General features: G+C 58.7%; 2 protein-coding genes across 2 annotated transcripts; both read right to left on the bottom strand.

The window, feature by feature from the left end:
• Positions 1-194: 194 nt before the first annotated feature.
• LOC117639485 (mucin-5AC-like) lies at positions 195-2,536 on the bottom strand. The gene is made up of 4 exons (XM_034375196.1): positions 2,477-2,536; positions 1,925-2,377; positions 672-914; positions 195-593 (listed from the first exon to the last, which is right to left on the bottom strand). Exons 1-4 carry the CDS (start codon positions 2,486-2,488, stop codon positions 291-293), a joined length of 1,011 nt encoding a protein of 336 aa, XP_034231087.1. The 5' UTR covers positions 2,489-2,536; the 3' UTR covers positions 195-290.
• A 14,676-nt stretch (positions 2,537-17,212) lies between these two features.
• Positions 17,213-17,959, bottom strand: LOC117645363 (DNA-directed RNA polymerase II subunit RPB1-like). The gene has a single exon (XM_034385549.1). It carries the CDS (start codon positions 17,957-17,959, stop codon positions 17,213-17,215), a length of 747 nt encoding a protein of 248 aa, XP_034241440.1.
• Positions 17,960-19,440: the final 1,481 nt, after the last annotated feature.

The following is a 19,440-nucleotide window of genomic DNA, read 5'->3' as shown; positions in this document are numbered from 1 at the left end:
CTGCTGGCCGACATTTGCAACGTCTCCGTCAACGGGAGACGGGGACACACAAATCGAATGTACACTGAAAACGTAAGTGTGTACTGAGTACACATAAAGAGCACTAAAGCACTTTAAATGTGCTGGGTACACAGTTAGGTTTTCAGTATAGGTAGACGCTGGGGAGGTGGTATGTAATGAAAATCAAATATGGATGGTTTAAATGATTTTATTTTTTCGATGATGACAATGATGCGCGAGGTCTAACAGGGGTTTTTGACTTTTTTTTTGGCATAAAGTCTTGAACTAAATTACCAGCTGAGGCCGTGGCTGCCGTGTCCGTAGCTGGAGCCGTACATAGAGCCGTAGCTGGAACCAAGGTCGTAGCTGGGCATGGAGTAGCTCATCGCTGGAGCGGCGTAGCTGGAGAAGCTGGGGGCGGAGTAGCTGGAAGAGCTCAGGGCGGGGTAGCTGGAGAAGCTGGGGGCGGAGTAGCTGGACACGCTGGGGGCGGAGTAGCTGGAGAAGCTAGGTGCAGAATAGCTGGAGGAGCTCAGGGTGGGGGCAGAGTAGCTGGTGAAGCTCGGGGCAGAGTAGCTGGAGACGCTGGGGGCGGAGTAGCTGGAGAAGCTAGGTGCAGAATAGCTGGAGGAGCTCAGGGTGGGGGCAGAGTAGCTGGAGACGCTGGGGGCAGAGAAGCTGGAGGCACCCAGAGATGGGGCGGCGTAGCTGGAGAAGCTCATCTGGGCGGGGGCTGAATAGCTGGAGAAACTGGGAGCAGAGTAGCTGGAGAAGCTGGGGGCAGAGTAGCTCGCGGAGCTCAAGGCGGGGGCAGAGTAGCTGGAGACGCTGGGGGCGGAGAAGCTGGGAGCGGAGTAGCTGGACACGCTGGGGGCAGAGTAGCTGGAGACACTGGGGACGGAGTAGCTGGAGACCACTGCAAAAAAAATCCATCTTAATTTTAAGAAACTAGTTTGTGAAGCAGTTTACAAAGATTTTTTGCTATTAAAAGTAAGAAACTTTCTCCTCTTAAAACTAATGACCAAGTTTTTAAAATTCATAGATCATGGTTTATTAAAATTCATAAACATTTGACTAAAGTGGGAGAAAAGAACTTCTATATTGACGTCCGATTTCGAGTGTGGATGTCAGAATTCTGAAATGCATCTTACATCGTGTCACATAACAGTATCGGTTGTCAAAAATTAGTCGGAGCACGAAGACCTTAGATTTGTATGACTTCCATCTTCCGACTGTGCCTCAGCGGAGGAGGTGCCTGGACCTAACCTAATGGCCGACAGCAGACGCCAGCGAGTGGCAACATGGTTATGCGTTTTACTCAACTCCAGTGGAATATTTTGTTAAAAAATTTCAGCTAGCGGCTAGAGAAGACATTTACTAAGGCAACAGATGGTATCATTTGGCAAAAGAAGTTTTTTTAGACATACAAATAGGAAATACTTATTCGGGAACGGACACGGCGCTCTAAGCGCCACCTAGCGGCAGGTCTGTGAAACCTGACCTTGAACCCAGCGGCTGACTGTGGGCCATACCGTGTGAGAAGTGGCTTGTCGACAGTTTGCGTGAAGTAATCAAACTAAACCTTCGGTTTACGTTGAATGTTACAGCTATCACTGAAGCGTTCAACTTTAACTTCAATCAGTTAGTTTCAGAAATCTGGTTATGAAAAGTCATCAGTCATGAGGATTTTAAGAAACCAATTTTTACTTTTGGCAGGCAATCTTAATTTTGACAACCCTGTTCCTAAGTTTTAAAAGTGGTTTTGAAATTTACCAACTATTTATTACTTTTCATTTTAGTTTTGGTAAATGTAATAAAGTATAGCACTTTTCACAAACTTTTCTGAGTTTTCATATCATTTCAAAATTTTATTAAATTTAAGACATTTTCATGTCTTAAATTTCAGAATTTTTTTTGCAGTGACGCTGGGGGCGGAGTAGCTGGAGACGCTGGGGGCGGAGTAGCTGGAGACACTGGGGACGGAGTAGCTGGAGACGCTGGGGGCGGAGTAGCTGGAGACGCTGGGGACGGAGTAGCTGGAGACGCTGGGGGCGGAGTAGCTGGAGACGCTGGGGGCGGAGAAGCTGGAGAAGCTAGGAGCGGAGTAGCTGGAGTAGCTCATTGCCGGGGCGTAGCTGGAGTAGCTCATCGCTGGCGCGTAGCTGGCGAAGCTCATCTGGGCCGGGGCGGCGTAGCTGGAGAAGCTCTGGGCGGGAGCAGAGTAGGCCTGGCTGGAGAAGGAGGGGTAGCTGGACAGCGCAGTGGAGGAGAAGTCGCCAGAGCCGGAGTAGCTGGTCAGGCCGCCGTCGTAGCCGAGGCCGTGTCTCTTGGGGCGGGCGGCGGTGGCCAGGGTGGCCAGAGCCAGAACGAAAGCGATCTGCGGGTCAAATCCGAAACAGCGATTAGACTTCGGCATCACTTGAGTGTGCACTGAATACGTACTTAGGTTTTCAGTTTGCGCGTTTCTGTGACTTACCTGAACCTTCATGTTAGTTGTATGAACTGTTCTCCTCGTTCTGTGTTGACCGCTGCTGGCTACTCCTGCCACTGATTTGGAGGAGGCCCGGCCCGTCTTTTATACCGGGGTTTCCTTGATAGCAGGTCGTTCGGGATGATCCAGAAGGCAGCGACGCGTGGGACCGAGGTTCCGAACGCAGCCCGCTGAACCCGCCTGGGGCTCGGTAGGCTCGGTCCCCCCCGGCCAATCGGATTCAAAGCAGATTCGGGACCGAAACAAAAGGAAAAGTGAACACACGTGCTCCCCAAACCCACGGAGGCGATTTCTATCTCCAAGGTCATCGAGACTAATCTGTGGAACTTGTGGGTGTCTTTGAGATGCACAACAGTCCAACGACACCAGAGGGGTCCTTCCTCAGACTTATCTTAGAGACTGGATTTCCGAAAGCCGGCAAACTTTGGCCCGTTGCTTTCGTCGCCTAGGGCCGCGGTGACGTAACCTGACGCCACGACGCCGCGCTGTCTGTTCCAGTGTGCCAGTCCGGACCGCCCCGCGCCCCCCGCCTCTCCGCGTGGAAGGCCAAGGCCACGCTGTGTGGACAAGGGGCCGTCGCGCCTGGCCCCGCCCCCCTCCTTCTGTCGCGGAGCCCCTTAACTTGGGCCGTGGTGCGAAATTTAAATACGGCCTGCTGCTCGATTTTTCACGCGATTATCGAACAGTGTGCACACAGCACCGAGCCAGGCGCCTGGAAAATCGTTTCCGGAGCCGCGGGCCGCGGATGGAGCCCGGAGCCTGGAGCGCGACTCCGGGGAGGGTCAGGGCTTGGCCGCTTGGCGTGGGTGATGGCCTGCGGGCTGCGGCTCCGAACAGGGCTTTCGTGGCTTTGCTGTCTCCCGCGCACTCATGGGGCGCTCCGTGAGGGCGCGAGAGAGACAGAGGCACCGTTCGGAATCGACCTGCTGGACGGCGGTCTCGGGCAATTGCCGCCGACGGTCGGCCAGCGCGGTCACGATTAGTGGGACCGTCCGTGCCGTGTCCGTGCCCTCGCACCTCTCTCTGCAAATACTGCACCACTGTGCACGCGAGTCCAGGCGCCCCGTCCTCGCCCACTGCCACAATGTTTCCGAACAAGTTCGTCCTTTTGCACCTGCGTCGACAAGGTGTCTCCGCCCTGCTGCCCTGGCCGCGCTGGTCTATATTCTTCTCTAGAGCCCTTAGGACTCCATTCTTCTCTTGCCGGGCGATGATGTAGGGGTGCCCCTCGTCTCGGCACGCCCCTCCGTTCCGGCACAATTAAGCAGTGCTAATGGTTGGCAACCTTCGCTGAGGGGTGAAGGTGAGTGACGCGGCCGCGCAGGCGGCGTGGTTATCTAATTCCATTATGTGGCGATCTGCTGCTCACATCCTCCATCGGCGATCGCCGAGTCTGTGCATAGTAAGTGGTACAGTATTCTCCCGCATTAGGTCGGTTCGCAATAAGTCGTTTTCATGTGACGGCCCCCGCTTACGCACGGGGGTTTATGGCCCGGCGAGCTCGACCCTCGGGGATGATTGACAGGGGTCCTCCGTGCCGCCAGGTCGAAAACGCGCGAACCCGGGCGCTGACGGGACCCCGAACCGCAGTGCCGACCTGGCCAGGTAGCGTACACCCGTAAGGCGCCGGTCGGCACTGCGTTTCGGGCCACTCCAGTGTAGGACCCAAGGGCCGGCTAATTGTTTTATGGCCTCCCCGAGCTCGGAGCGCTGCCGGAGCCCGGCCTTCGCACCATGTGCTGTTCGGTTTTCGTGTTCGTTATAGTCCGAGATCCGGTCCCGAGCCGTCGACCTATTGCGGGAGAATACTGTAGACAGTTCTGTCAATGTGGCGGCGTGACGTCGATGACGTCGCGGGCGGACAGCTATGCGCTTCACTTACCAGAGTCTTTTCGTCACTCTGTCTCTCTCGCACGCATTGGACTTCCTGTGTGAGACTATGATAGTCTCACACACTTGCCCCTATAGGAGTGCGAGAGAGGGGGGGTCCTGTCGGGGAAGTCCAATGAGTGCGAGAGAGACAGCGACGTAAACGGCGATCAAAACTCTAGACGCGTTTTGAGCTCCAGAGTCACTAAACAGGACTCGAACCGAGCGTGTGACCCCACCAATGGATTACTCTTCGGAGAGCAATCCATTGGTGGGGTCACACGCTCGGTTCGAGTCCCATTTAGCGACTCTGAAGCTCAAAACGCGCCGGGGATTGCGGCCGCCTCCACCGGTCTTCTGGCCCACTGGCGCTCTGCTTGTCGGCGGGGCGGAGGGAGGACGTCGGCCGCCCTGGCCAGCAACACGCGTGTCTGCGGCGGCCGGCCCGTCGCCGGACTCGCGCGCCAAAAAGGAGCGCCCAGAACGACCCGAAGATGACAGCGATAAATCGGCGCCTACAGACAACGGGTCTGTCGAGCGATCCCGTGAAGAGTCGTTTTGGTCGCTCTGTCTCTCTCGCACCCTGCCGGGGCGCCCCACGAGAGCGACAGAGACAGAACGGCGAAAACGACGACTCTTCGGAATCAATCTGGTTGGAGGAAGTCGCTCGGCCCGGCCCCGTCATCGCCCGGTCCCCGTCGGCCGGCAGGGTGGACATCCCGTGTATACACGGGACCTATAGGTGCGAGAGAGACAGAGCAATGGTTCTACTGTAACTTCCAGTGTGCTCCCATTGTGATAGCGCCGGCAGGGTGGACGTCCGTGTAGGTGCGAGAGAGACAGAGCAATGGTTCTACTGTAACTTCCAGTGTGCTCCCATTGTGATAGCGCCGGCAGGGTGGACGTCCGTGTAGGTGCGAGAGAGACAGAGCAATGGTTCTACTGTAACTTCCAGTGTGCTCCCATTGTGATAGCGCCGGCAGGGTGGACGTCCGTGTAGGTGCGAGAGAGACAGAGCAATGGTTCTACTGTAACTTCCAGTGTGCTCCCATTGTGATAGCGCCGGCAGGGTGGACGTCCGTGTAGGTGCGAGAGAGACAGAGCAATGGTTCTACTGTAACTTCCAGTGTGCTCCCATTGTGATAGCGCCGGCAGGGTGGGCGTCCGTGTAGGTGCGAGAGAGACAGAGCAATGGTTCTACTGTAACTTCCAGTGTGCTCCCATTGTGATAGCGCCGGCAGGGTGGGCGTCCGTGTAGGTGCGAGAGAGACAGAGCAATGGTTCTACTGTAACTTCCAGTGTGCTCCCGTTGTGATGGCGCACGGCCGGCACATGGCCCGTACGGCGTTGACGGCCACGTGCCAAAGGCAGCCAAAGGCCACGGGTCACACTCCACCTGCGGCACGACCTGCGCGGCACACTGCAGGGCCTGGAGGGCACGCATTCTGCAATCCATTACCCAGGACCGCGGTCTCGCTCTGTCTCTCTCGCACCGCTGCGGAACGCCCCGTGAGTGCGAGGGAGACAGAGCGACCTGCCGGGCCGTCACCGCGACAATTAACGGGTTATTCAGAATACGCCGCGGCCACGGGCAAGCCGCGGGCAAGCCGCGGGCAAGCGGTGACGGGACGGCCATTCGTCTTTGCTTCAACTTGTTGCGCAACGCGCTGCGCTGTGTCACCCACCCGGGGAAGGTCCAGATCCCCATCGGGTGCTCATAGTTGCCGGTTTGGTCACTGGCGTCCAAACCGCGGATCCAAACAATCTTACTTTCACAAAACTCTAAGACTAGCTTCACAGGTTGTCTTCATTATTTTTTCTTGAAGTTCAATACATTTTACAGATGCAGGTCCTCGGCTGGACGCACTAAATGGGACTCGAACCGAACGTGTGACCCCACCAATGGATTGCTCTCCGAACGAGGAATCCATTGGTGGGGTCACACGCTCGGTTCGAGTCCTGTTTAGCGAATCTGGAGCTCAAAATGCGTATGGTTTTGGCCGCCGGCGCCGGTTGTCTTCTGGCCCACTGTGTAGTGTGGGCACTCCAGATTTTCGGGGGTCTCGGCTTCCCTTTCCGCGTCGCCATCGGCCGGGTGCAGTCAGTCTCGGTTGCCTCACCCCCTGCGGCCCCTGCGCCGCTCCGCGCTGGACACATGAGTGCCTATGCACGACTGGGTAAAGAGAGAGAAGGGGGAGGCGGCCGAGACGGAGAGAAAGAGAGAGACGTACTCGTCCTTGCAGGGCTAAGCCCGTTGTTGTCTATAAAAGCCAGTGCACGCCGATAGCGCTATCCAGTAATCCAAGCAGCCCCGCCAGGAGAGCCCAGCCCTGCCCATCCACACAGTGCACACACTGCACACAGCCCCGCCCAGGAGCCGACAGAGACAGGATGCAGTTCAGCGCTGTAAGTCTGGCATTGACGCGCGGAACTGGAGCGCAGTTGTACGCTTCATTCAAGCATACAGTGGGCCAGAAGACTGGTGAAGGCGGCCAAAACTCGAGACGCGTTTTGAGTTCCGGAGTCATCGAGTAGGACTCGAATCGAGCGTGTGACCCTACCAATGGATTTCTCGTTCGGAGAGCAATCGATTGGTGGGGTCACACGTCCGGTTCGAGTCCCACTTCGCGACTCCTGGAGCTCAAAACGCGTCCGATTCTGACCGCCTCCACTGGTCTTCTGATCCACTGTGCTACTCCGCTTGAAGACTTGACGCTTGAAGTCAAGCGTAGGGAGGAAATCCTTCCATGCATTTTTAGATAGGCGCGAAAGGATTCAAACGGAACCACACTTGAAGCAGCCCAGTGTGAAGAAAAGCGTTAAAGTACGCGCCGGTTTTACCAGTGTACCGCGTCGCCAAGGGGCGTGTCTAGTTTTTCCAGAGGGAAGTCCATCACGTTGTTCGTGCTCCCGTTGCCTGCAAGATTGTACGCGTCCGCCTCGGCAAGGGTCACCCAGGGTCACCGTGCGAAACGTGCGCGCACGCGGGCCTCTCGTCACAGAGACCTGGTTTTCGCGAGCGTTCTTCGGGGAGACAGGGGCTCACGGAAACGCAGAGCCGTTGGCCCCCGCGTGCTCGCTTGCGTCAGCACGCTTCCAACAGTTCACTCCGTCTCTCTCGCACCCCCATGGAACTCCCCGCGAGGGCGAGAGAGACAGAGCGACGAAAGCGGTGTTCGGAAGCAGAGAGGGGAAAAGTGGCCCGCGCCTGACCGCCGCCGTGTCCCGCTACGAAGTTCAGGTGTCTTTATCTCGTAATCGGTGAGGTTTGCGGGTGTTATGTATATTATGCAACTTGTGTTAAAAATTGTGTTACCATTTAATGTCTTTCTGTGGTTAAAGCTTGGACCTGTCACCGTTTACGAGATACGTTCACCTTTATTTCAGAGCGGGGGCAGCGGTGAGTCAGGGGCGGCTCACTTCTCGCATCTTTGTTCGGAACGAAAGGTGGCCCACTATAATTTTGTTGTTCATGATTGTGGGAATGTTCTAGAACGTGCAAGATTTGTGGAGAATTAGCCACCCGTGTTGCCTTCGTACACGGCAAAAGCGGTCCCTGGTTTTTCAAGGTAGCCCATTGTAAAGACATAGGCGTTTTCCAGGGAACACCAGGACCCGTTTTTGCAGTGTATGGGCGGGGCGTTTTTTCAGCTGAATGTGGAATAATCAAATTTTATACGAATGTGGGAATCGCCGCTCTGTTCGGAAGCAGCCTTGCAGTGCCTGAGTGCGTTGCTCTTCTCCTCGCAGCTGCCCGTGGTGCTGGCCGTGCTGGCGGGCCTGCTGGCGCTGGCGGCGTGCCAGGGCCCCGACGCCGGCCACGCCCTCGGCGACGCCGCCCCAGACCGAAAGGCAGGCAAGCGCGGCGTGCTGGGGCTGGGCTACCCGGGCCTGGGCTACCCGGGGCTGTACCCGGGCTACGCGGACCCCCTGGCCCCGCTGGGCCCCCTGCACGGACTCGGCCTGCCCGCACTCGGACTGCCCGGACACCTGCTGCCGGGACCTCCCCTAGCACCCAAGGTTCGTCGCCATCCGGGTTCCCGACGGGAGCGCCGAGTTCTATTATTCTCACTGAACTAGTGTTAAAAATAGGAGAATCTCCGGAGGTGCGTTCCGAAGCTCCGTCGGTAATTTCCAAAGGCTTCGTTTTTCAAAAAGAACACTTTTTACACTGTACCTGCCGGAAACTCATTCAAAATACAAACATTGAAACCTCTGGAATTTTCCAAAAACCGGAGGCAAGTTTTCCCCAACACGGTCTTTGGTGCTGTTCAGGATGTCTTTTTAGCAGTGTGCCATTTTGTTTCCCTTCAGGTGGCTCCCGCCCTGCCCGCGATCGCTGGCCTGCCCTACGGCCCCGGCCCGCTGCCCTACGGTCCACTCGGCCCCTACGGCCCGGTGGCCAAGCCAGGCCTGCCCGCCCTGCCCGCCCTGCCCTACGGCCCGCTGCCCGGCTACCCCGCGCACGGCCTGGCGCCGCACGGCCTGCCCGGCCACGGCGTGCCCCTCGGGCCCTACGGGGGGCCCTACGGACCCTACGCGGGGCCCTTCGGCTACCCCTACGGCTTCCACTGAGAGCGCGCCAGGCCCCGCTCCTGCACTGTCGCCATGACCCGGCTAACTGTATCACAAAATAAAAGTGGAAATTCATTACCCGATATGGGATGACTTTTATTCGTCTTTTGAACTGGGTTCAACTGGGTTGAATTCAGGCCGGTTCAAACGAAGGTGGGGATGGTCAGAGCCAAACTCGCCACGTCTACTCAGCACTACCAGTGGCGCAGGGTTTGGCACCAGCCATCCCCACTCAGCAAAGCCGGTACACTGTTCACTGCTCGCGCGGCGCGGCCCGGGCCGCCGTGGCGGCAGGCAGCCCCACCGGCACGCGCGTTCGACGGGCCTGCATCGCGAGCACCGCAGGGGCCCGGCCGCCCGGGCGTGAGTCACCGCCAGCGCCGCCGCCAGCCACCTGCCGCCTTGTTGTCCTTGTTGCTCTTGATGTTGTTGTTGTTGCTGTTGGCGCCGCGAGCAGATCTCCCGAGAGTGGTCTGTGGGTCAAGACCCGCATCCTTTTCGTAAGATCTTTGTTCTGTGAGGTAGACTCCGAGAGTCCTTTTCGTCGCTCCGTCTCTCTCGCACCTGTAAGGCACGCCCCAATAGTGCGAGAGAGTGAGAAACGACTCCTGGAGTAGACCATTTCACTCGTCGCCCACGGAAGGGAGAATAGTAATTAATAATCCGGGAACCAGCAGCGAGCCATCTAGCGGTCGTCGCTGCCACGCCACCTGTCGAAAGCTGAACCCTGGTTGGTCACAAGTGTAAGTCTGTTCATAGAATCAGCCACTAGGTGGCGCGCTGCTGGTCCCTGGCGTGTGATTACTTTCGTTCTTCACTGGACGACAAGTGGCAGAGTGCAACAGCGTGCTGTTGTACTGACCCGCGCGTGCGTCAGGGGCTGTCTTAGCAAACGCCTCGGGGTTGTTGGTGTTGCTCTCGTCTTTTTTCCCTGTCTCTCTCGCACGCGTCCGGCTGTGGCGTGCGGTCAGCGACCTTGCTTTGCGTCAGGGCCCGGCCTGGGGACTTATTTCACTCCACGCAGTTGCTTCGTGGCCGTCTCTCTTGCACCCGAACGCGGCGCCGCGTGAGTGCGAGAGAGACAGGGTGAAGCAGCCTTCGGGACGGTCCACAGTGGGCCAGAAGACCGGTGGAGGTGGACAATAAACTCTTGACGCGTTTTGAGCAAGAGAGTCGCTAAATGGTGCTCGAACCGAACGTTTGACCTCACCAATGGAATGCTATCCGAACGAGGAATCCATTGGTGGGGTCACACGTTCGGTTCGAGTCCCATTTAGCGACTTTGGAGGTCAAAACGCGTCTAGAGTTTTGTCCGTCTCCACCGGTCTTCTGGCCCACTGTGCGGTCCTGCTCTGGTCCCGCGGCCCCGCGGCCTGCAGGGGCGGGCGGGCGCGCGTGTCTCGCTTCCCCGGCGTCCAGCAGACTTATTCCGAGGGCCGTTTTCGTCGCTCTGTCTCTCTCGCACCCATACGGGCCGCCCCGTGAGTGCGAGAGGGACAGAGCGACGAAAACGACTCTCGGAATCAGTCTGCTGGCCGTCCAGGCCGACGCCTCGACGACGCCTCCAATAAATCGCGTGTGCCCCGCTACGCTTCGCTTTGGCTCTGGCGCGTGCGCAATGCAGTGCAATGCCGCGACGACGGACCGCGACCCGCGACCCGCGACCGCGACCATGTCACCTCGCTGTCTGCCTGTCTGTCTGTCTGTCTGTCTGTCTGTCTGTCTGTCTGTCCGCCTGTCTCGCTGCCCAACTGTCGCGCGGCGCCACCGACGGCGCGCTCAGTTTCGTCCGCTGCCGACACTACTTATAGAGATGCCCGATGACGAACTCGTCGCGTCGCGCGCTGCGTCCTGGCATGGCGTGGCGGGGCGTGGCGGGGCGGGGCGGGGCATGGCGTGGCAGCAATGAAACGGTCTCCACACTGGACGGCATTCTGCGCGCGTCTCGACGGCCAGGCCGGGCATCTGCCACGGCGCGTCGCGGTGCCGGTGACGTCATCGTCCTTTAGCCAACGGTAATCCGGCCCGATCCGACCACCGGGCCACAGGCTGCACCACCATAGCAGGCCGAAGGGCTCTCGCACTTTTTTCCCACAATCCATAAGTATTATCTTGCCGAGTACTTCGGTTGTAGGGAAAAGAGGACACAGACACGCTGGCAGATCGGCAGTACGGAGATTAACATGCAAACCTGGAAAATAGACCCATTTTTTTGTCAGGATGTGCCTGGGAATCCCAGGCGTTACTTTCACCGAATACAAGATAATAGGCATAGAAAAATTAATGATTTTGCTTTTGTAAGCTGGATTATCCACAAGGGGAAATAACTCCAGCCAAATTTGTACACCAAAATTCGTCAATCGTTTAAAATCCACTAAAATTCATTTAAATTCATCGCAATTCTTCTTACAATTCAGTTGTTTTTGCCCGAAATTAATCGAAATTCGACTGAAATTCATTGCACTGTAAAAAAAGTATTACTGAAATTTCATAATTTTAGTCTGAAGTTTTTAAACAGACTAGTGGTCTGAAAATTCAGAGTAATTATTCAGACCATTCTGTCTGAATTCCAAATTCAGACTACTTGTCTGAAAAACATTTTCAGACTGCTACTCTGAAATATTAAATAAAAGTGCCATATTTTAATCAAAGAGAAAGAAATCAACAAGAGAACGATATGAACCACCAACGTGTGACGGTACCTCCTTTCCACTTTTCACTTGTTCGCTTCGGCCCGGGTTCGAACCGGGACTTTTTGGATACGAGACGAGCTCGGTACCACTGCGCTACGGGCGCTGCCTGGCGGCGGGGGAAGCCGTGCCGCGTGACTCTCTTCAGAGGATACCAGCTCCTTTCGGCAAGTCCAGAATGCAAGTTTGGTTAATCCACTGTACACAGACGAATCTGCGTGAAGCACGGGTGTACATTATTATTTCCGATTAAATTTATACAGCGCCTTACGCCTAGACTTGATTAGTAGACAATCTGTCAAAATTTTCATACCAAAATTATGAAAACAGCTTTCAGGATGACAAGTCTGAAAACTTTATCAGGATTTTCAGACCTTCTGCTAAAAATTCAGACTAACCGGTGTGATCTCAAATTTCAGAGTTCCTAGTCTGAAAATTCAAAGCAACTATCTGAATTACCGATTCAGACTGCAAAGTCTGAAGAAATTGTACTGAAATTTCAGAATTTTTTTTACAGTGTGGATTTGTACGCGCATCGAAATTCACAGTGATTCCCCATCCATTCCTTCTCGCCGGGCTTGTGGAGCTCAGAGCGCGCCTCGGGCCTCACCCTCATTTTCCCGTTCTTTGGAAAAAGGGAGGAGGGGCGGGGGCTCTAAATGCCAAAACAAAAGCAGCGCCGCGAGTGTCGCTTTACGACGCATTCACGTCACGCCGAGGGCAGAAAAAAAAGAATGAGTAATGACAGGCTCGTCATGTAGTAAACAGAGACGCCTAGGAGTCTTTTTCCAAGAAGGCTGCAGCTGCGCCGCGCAGTGGGCCAGAAGACGGGCGCCGGCGGCTAAAACTCTAGACGCGTTTTGAGCTCCAGAGTCGCCAAACAGAGGACTGGAACCGAGCGTGTGACCCCCACCGATGGATTCCTCGTCCGGAGTGCAATCCATTTGGTGGGATCACACGATCGGTTCTAGTCTCATTTAGCGACCCTAGACCTCAACACGCATCTCGAGTTTTGGCCGCCTGCGCCGGTCTTCTGGCCCACTGTGCGCAGGGGCAGGATCGGCAGCGGGATTTAATCTCGCCACTCTCTACTTTGGCTCTTTCTTCGACATAGCGACGAGACGGACTGGTCGAATTCTCTTCAGGACAAAAGCGTCGCACCGTCGCCGCCTCACGGCGGTCAGCGGGGCGAGGAGGGGCAGCATTGCACAAGGTTAGGTTGGCAGAGGGGGGGAGGGGGGGGGCAATCGCGTGAGCCGCGAATCCATACCAGATTAAACACTTGAGCCCGGGCATTCCTCGTCCTCCTCGCCTAGAAGCTCGCCGCGACGGCCATGCATGCGTACACGGCGGTGCCCCACCTCGCCGACGATGGCTCATAATGATAATGATTACAGCCTCGATGACGGCGGCGTGGCACGGCACTGCAAGGCACTGCACGCACTGATACTTCATCGGCGGTGTCCGGGGCGAGACAGTCAGTCACTCGCTAAAGCCGCGCTTTAATTCCTGGGGGCTCGTTTCAATAAGGTCAGGACCCACATCCTGTTCCAGTGGAGTGGAGGCCGAGGCGGCGCGCCGCCGTGGTGCCGGAGACCTCAACGCCGGTGGGGCTCGCAGTGCAGACTGATTCCGAGAGTCGCTCTCGGCGCTCCGTCTCGCTCGCGCTCGTGGGGCGTTCCGTTTGGGCGCGAGAGAGACAGAGCGACGAAAGCGACTCTCGGCAGCAGTCTGCTGGGCCGATGATAACAAAAGGCGGGGCGGCCGTCGATCGGGGCGGCATGTCGCTCACTTTCCCGCCGGCGCACAACACGCCCGCCAAAAGCCCTCCTCATTGTGTTGCCGCTGCACTGCTCGACTTGACGTCCCGCACCGCGTGTCGACCGTCCATGGCGTTGCGTCGATTGTTTCAGCTTCATGACTCTCACGGGCGGGGCACAGTGGGCCAGAAGACCGGAGGAGGCGGTCAAAACCCCGGACGGGTTTTGAGCTGCATAGTCGCTAAATGGGACTCGAACCGAACGCGTGACCCCACCAATGGATTGCTCTCCGAACGAGGAATCCATTGATGGGGCCACACGTTTGGTTCGAGTCCTGTTTAGCGACTCTGGAGCTCAAAACGCGTCTGGAGTTTTGGTCGCCGGCGCCCGGTCTTCCGGCCCACTGTGCGGGGTCCGGAACTCAGGCAGTCCGGGGGAAGACCTCCGTATCTCTTTCTAGCCGGCCTGATCCAGTCGACGGGCTGTGTCTGATAGGCTGAAGAGTGGCTATGTGTCTTCTCTGCGCGTCTCGGACCGGAGCGCCCGGCGGGTAGGCAGGCCCGCCGCGCAGAGGTGCGTCGCGGCGCTGCCTATGCGGCGGTGGTCGGGCGGCTGGCTGGCTGTCGTTTTCGTCGCTGTCTCTGTCGCACTCACGGCGCGTGCCGTGGTTCCGTGCAGGTGCGAGTGAGGCGACACGCTTCGAATCAGTGTGCTGCTCGCGCGCTGCGCAACGAGTCTCGCTGGAGTAAAAATAATGAGGACCGCGTCAAAGGGACTCGACGGCGTGCTGACAGCCGCACCGCGCCGCGCGGCTCGTGCCGCCGCCAGGCCGCCACCGGACTCCAATGAATCGGACCGGCTCTGTCTCTGTCTCTCTCGCACTCATGGGGCGTCCCCATGCCGGTGCGAGAGAGACAGAGCGACGACGGAGCACTCGGCGGCCGGCAGCCGGTTTCGCGGTCCTCGGCGACGTCGTCAGTCGTTTCTCGGCGGCACGCCCCCCCAACGACGGCGACCTGGATCCTGGCGCGCGGGTTTTCGCCCCCAACCGCCAATACCGCCGCGATGCAAATACAAAAGCCGAGCGGGAATTACCCCGCCGTGGACGGCGGCCTCGCCCTGCGCCCCCCGCCCCTCCGCCCCTCCGCCCCGCCGTCACGACGCACGACACGCCAATTTTCTGTGCCTTCGATAGATCGATCTGCGCTGGCATTATTTTGCACGCGTTTGTGTTGTTCTTTCGATAGAATCGACGCGCGTCGCCGCGCCTTGCTGCACCTCGCTGCACTTCGTGGACGGGACCACCGCCTTCGCACAATTACACCCTCCAGTTCGATGGCGATAGAGCGGCGGCGCGTGGAGGAGCCCGGCGACCCGCCGACCTCACCGAGCAGCGCTCTGTCCCTCTCGCACTCACGCGGCGTACCGTCGGGGCGCGAGAGAGACAGAGCGACGAAGCACAGTTCGGAGTCTGTGCCGGCCTGTCAGCTCGCTTCCAGTATCGCGCTCGCGCTGTCCCAATAAATAATGGCGGCTGTAGCCGCCCCCTCCAGCGGCTGGTTCCGAAGCGCTCTGCTCACTCTGTCTCTCTCGCACTCACGGGGCATCCCGCTGGGGCGTGAGGGAGACAGAGCGACGAGGCGCTCTTCGGATCCAAAGTGCAGCCGCGGTGGTCCCCGCCCACGCAGTGCCTTCCTGGCGGCCCACTGTGCGGCCACCACGCTTTTGCAAAAGCGAGACAGAAACAAAAGCTTTAACACGATGTCTTGCATTCAGGCGGCCGACGCCGACAGCCGACACTCTACACCGTGACGCGCCGAAATTCGCCCGGGCGGCCGAACGCGTCCCGTCATAGTCTTACATGAGCGTGGCCCTAAAGTGTAACGCACACTCTGCTCGGCGTCGCTCCGTCTCTCTCGCACCCCCACGGGACGCCCCATGAGCGAGTGCGACGGAGACAATCCGTTTGGTGTTCGAGGAGAGCGCGATAGGACGCGACTTGCTGGGAACCGCCTCGCGCTAATAAAGCGGGGCGGATCGCCACGGGCGGTGCGGCAGACCGATCCCGAGAGTCGTTTTCGTCGCTCTGTCTCTCTCGCACTCATAGGGCGTCCCGTATGGGTGCGAGAGAGACAGAGCGACGAAAACGACTCTCGGGATCAGTCTGCAGTGTCGGCGTTCACTTTGCGGGGAACGGCTTTGCTCTGCCGGCAGGAGGCAGCGAACCAGCACCGAAAAGCGTTACTTCCCTAACCCGATAGCACTGCTCTGCTCGCCCACAGCGCGGGCTGCGCCGGGCGGGGCTGTCATTGCAAAACAATCCCCAGGGTGTAGAGCAGCGAGCAATGCCTCGCAGTATCATAGCGAGGCACCCAAACAAGTTCGCTCCGAGAACAACGCCACCACAAAAAAATTCCGCCTCCTATGTTGTTGCGTGCTGATTGAGGATTTTACTTTTGACTTTACGAGGGCCGTAACGACGCTAGCGGGCCGAATCCGAACTGCGTCGCTGCGTCTCTGTCGCACTCGTACGGACCGCCCCTCGAGTGCGAGAGAGACGGAGCGACGACAGCACACTGTTCGGCATGCTGCGCGCCGCGCCCTCCAAGGAGGCCCTCGTGCCGCACGCAGCGACGCAGCGCGTCCCAATCCTTGATATTTCCAGCTACACTGCAGACTGACTCCGAGAGTAGGTCTCGTCGCTCTGTCTCTCTCGCACCAGCAGGGGGCGCCCCATGAGTGCGAGAGAGACAGAGCGACGAGGACGACTCGCGGAGTCGGTCTGCCGTTACGGCCGCCATCCCCCGTTTTTCGCCATCCAGATAGCCGGGCAAATTAGTGGGCCGCTTCGCCTGTCGAGTGATTCCGCCGCCCGCACCTCTCGCTGTCTCTCTCGCACTCACCAAGTGAGTCGCAGGCGTGCGACAGCGAGAAGTGTGCTGCCGCCCGTCGGACGCCTCGTGGCTCGCAGTGCATGCACGGTCAGAAAAATGTCCGTTATTTTACGAATAAAAATCCGATTAAGTGTTATACGTTACCACGAATCTCATTTACGGACGCCAGGAGGTCCCAGGCAGGTCTCGGCAGGTCCCAGAGATAAGTCCCCGATTGGTCGCTGGAGGTCACACGCCGGTCCCTTTTGCGTCCCTGCTAGGTCCCGGATGGGTCCTCGCGGGGTCCCACCGCGTCCATAGAGGTCCCCACCAGGTCCCTAATGGTCCTTCAGGGTCCCGATTAGGTCCTGCAGGGTCCCAAACGGGTCCCCCAGGGTCCCGATTAGGTCCCAAATGGGTCACCCAGGGTCCCCCCGGGTCCCGAATGGGTCCCCCAGGATCCGGAATGGGTCCCCCAGGGTCTCGAATGGGTCCCCCAGGGTCCCGAATGGGTCCCCTAGAGTCCCTAATAGGTCCCCCTGGGTCCCGAATGGGTCCCCCAGGGTCCCGAGTGGATCCACCAGGGTCCCGAATAGGTCCCCTAGGGTCCCGAAGGCATCCCCCAGGGTCCCAAACGGGTCCCCCAGGGTCCCAAACGGGTCCCCCAGGGTCCAAAATGGGTCCCCTAGGGTCCAAAATGGGTCCCCCAGGGTCCCGAATGGGTCCCGAATGGGTCCCGAATGGGTCCCCCAGGGTCCCGAATGGGTCCCCCAGCGTCCCGAATGGGTCCCCCAGCGTCCCAAATGGGTCCCCAAGGGTCCCTGGTGGGTCCCTCAGGAACCCGAATGGGTCCCCTACGGTCCCAAATGGGTCCCCTAGGGTCCCTATGGGTCCCCTAGGGTCCCTATGGGTCCCCTAGGGTCCCTATGAGTCCCCTAGGGTCCCTATGGGTCCCTATGGGTCCCCAGGGTCCCTATGAGTTTGAGACCCTGGTAGACCCATTTGGGACCTTGGGACAACGAATGGGACCTTGGGGGACCCATTTGAACCTTTGGAGATCCATTTGGGCCCCTGGGGGACCCATTCGGGTCCCTCGGGGACCCATTGGGGACCATCGGGGACCCATTCGGGACCCTCGGGGACCCATTCGGGACCCTCGGGGACCCATTCGGGACCCTCGGGGACCCATTTGGGACCCTCGGGGACCCATCCGGGACCCTTGCAGACCCATCCGGGACCCTTGGGGACCCATCCGGGACCCTTGGGGACCCATCCGGGACCTTGGGGACCCATTTGGGACCGTCGAGGACCCATTTGGGACCCATTCGGGACCCTTGGGGACCCATCTGGGACCCTTGGCGACCCATCCGGGACCCTTCGGGACCCGTCCGGGACCATTGGGGACCCATCCGGGACCCTTGGGGACCCATCCGGGACCCGTGGGGACCCACCTGGGACCTTGGGGACCCATTTGGGACACTCGGGGACCCATTTGGGACCCTGGGGGACCCATCCGGACCCTTGGGGACCCATCCGGACCCTTGGGGACCCATCCGGGACCCTCGGGGACCCATCCGGGACCCTTGGGGACCCATTCGGTACCCTGGGGAACCCATTCGGTACCCTGGGGAACCCGTTGGTGACCCTGGGGAACCCGTTGGTGACGATGGGGAACCCGTTGGTGACCCGTTGAGGACCCATGGGGGACCCATTGGGGACCCGTTAGGGACCCATGGGGGACCCGTTGGGGACCCGTTCGGGACCCGTTGGGGACCCGTTGGGGACCTTGGGGGACCCGTTGGGGACCTTGGGCGACCCGTTGTGGACCCTGGGGGATCCGTGTGGGGACCTATCAGGGACGCAGCGAGACCTCGTTGGGACCTGTTTAGGAATTGAGTAAAGACACGCCATTTAATTTCAAAACTCTTACAATACTTACTTCATCTCCCAACTCGAGAAAGTGTTACGACTAGGTCACCATCTTGTCAAATATAATTTCCAACCGTCGTCGAAACCGGGATGTAAGTCTGTGAAAACGACACTAGCGCCATCTAGCGGATAACTAGTTATCGAGGACTTGGCGGGGACCGATTGGGACCTAAGGGGACCTGGCTGGTACCGATTGGGACCTAAGGGGACCCAGCGGGGATCTTTCAGGGACCCAGCGAGACCTAATGGAGACGTGACGGAATCTAGTGTAACTTTCTGGGCCCGAGTTAGGACTGACTCAGGGACCACTCGCGACCGTGTGGGACCCACAAGGACTCAGTGAGACCCACCGGAGACGCGACGGGACCAAGTGTAACTCGCTGGAACCCAGTCGGGACCGACTCAGGGACCACTCGCGACTTGGTGGGACCCACAGGGACTCAGCGAGACTCAGCGTGACCCACCGGGGACGCGACGGGACCGAGTGGAACTCGCTGGGACCCAGTTGGGACTGACTCTGGGACCACTTGCGACCGGGTGGGACCCACAGGGACTCAGCGAGACCCAGCGCGACCCACCGGGGACGCGACGGGACCGAGTGGAACTCGCTGGGACCCAGTTGGGACTGACTCTGGGACCACTTGCGACTGGGTGGGACCCACAGGGACTCAGCGAGACTCAGCGCGACCCACCGGGGACGCGACGGGACCGAGTGGAACTCGCTGGGACCCAGTTGGGACTGACTCTGGGACCACTTGCGACCGGGTGGGACCCACAGGGACTCAGCGAGACCCAGCGCGACCCACCGGGGACGCGACGGGACCGAGTGGAACTCGCTGGGACCCAGTTGGGACACTCGGGACCATTGCGACGGTGGACCCACAGGGACTCAGCGAGACTCAGCGCGACCCACCGGGGACGCGACGGGACCGAGTGGAACTCGCTGGGACCCAGTTGGGACTGACTCCGGGACCACTCGCGACCGTGTAGGACCCACAGGGACTCAGCGAGACCCAGCGCGACCCACCGGGGACGCGACGTGACCAAGCAGAACGCTTAGGGACCCCGTTGCGACCCACTCAGGGACCGCACGCGACCTGATGGGACCCACAGGGACTCCAGTGGGACGCATCGGGACCCGTTGGAGACCCAAGGGGACCCGAAATTACGATTTGTGGCCGTAAATGTTGCAGAATTACGAATTACGGACGTGATTCGTAGAGAATTTATCGTTAAATGGCAGTAAAAGTACG

The sequence above is a fragment of the Thrips palmi genome, unplaced genomic scaffold (assembly GCF_012932325.1).
Source record: "Thrips palmi isolate BJ-2018 unplaced genomic scaffold, TpBJ-2018v1 HiC_scaffold_1, whole genome shotgun sequence".
Taxonomy (NCBI): Eukaryota; Metazoa; Arthropoda; class Insecta; order Thysanoptera; family Thripidae; genus Thrips; species Thrips palmi.
Note: the sequence above shows the minus strand (reverse complement) of the source record. Positions and strands in the feature narration are given on the sequence as shown.

What these genes read in the sequence shown, in the direction of transcription:
- LOC117639485 (XM_034375196.1), bottom strand. An exon ending in CCAGCTACTCCGCCCCCAGC is followed by an intron (nt 915 to 1,924) that starts GTCACTGCAAAA and finishes TTTTTTGCAGTG; the next exon opens with GTCTCCAGCTACTCCGTCCC. An exon ending in TGGGTGCCTCCAGCTTCTCT is followed by an intron (nt 594 to 671) that starts GCCCCCAGCGTC and finishes TCCAGCTACTCC; the next exon opens with GCCCCCAGCGTCTCCAGCTA.
- LOC117645363 (XM_034385549.1), bottom strand. Translation starts at nt 17,959, where the DNA reads ATGGGTCCTCAACGGGTCACCAACGGGTTCCCCATCGTCACCAACGGG.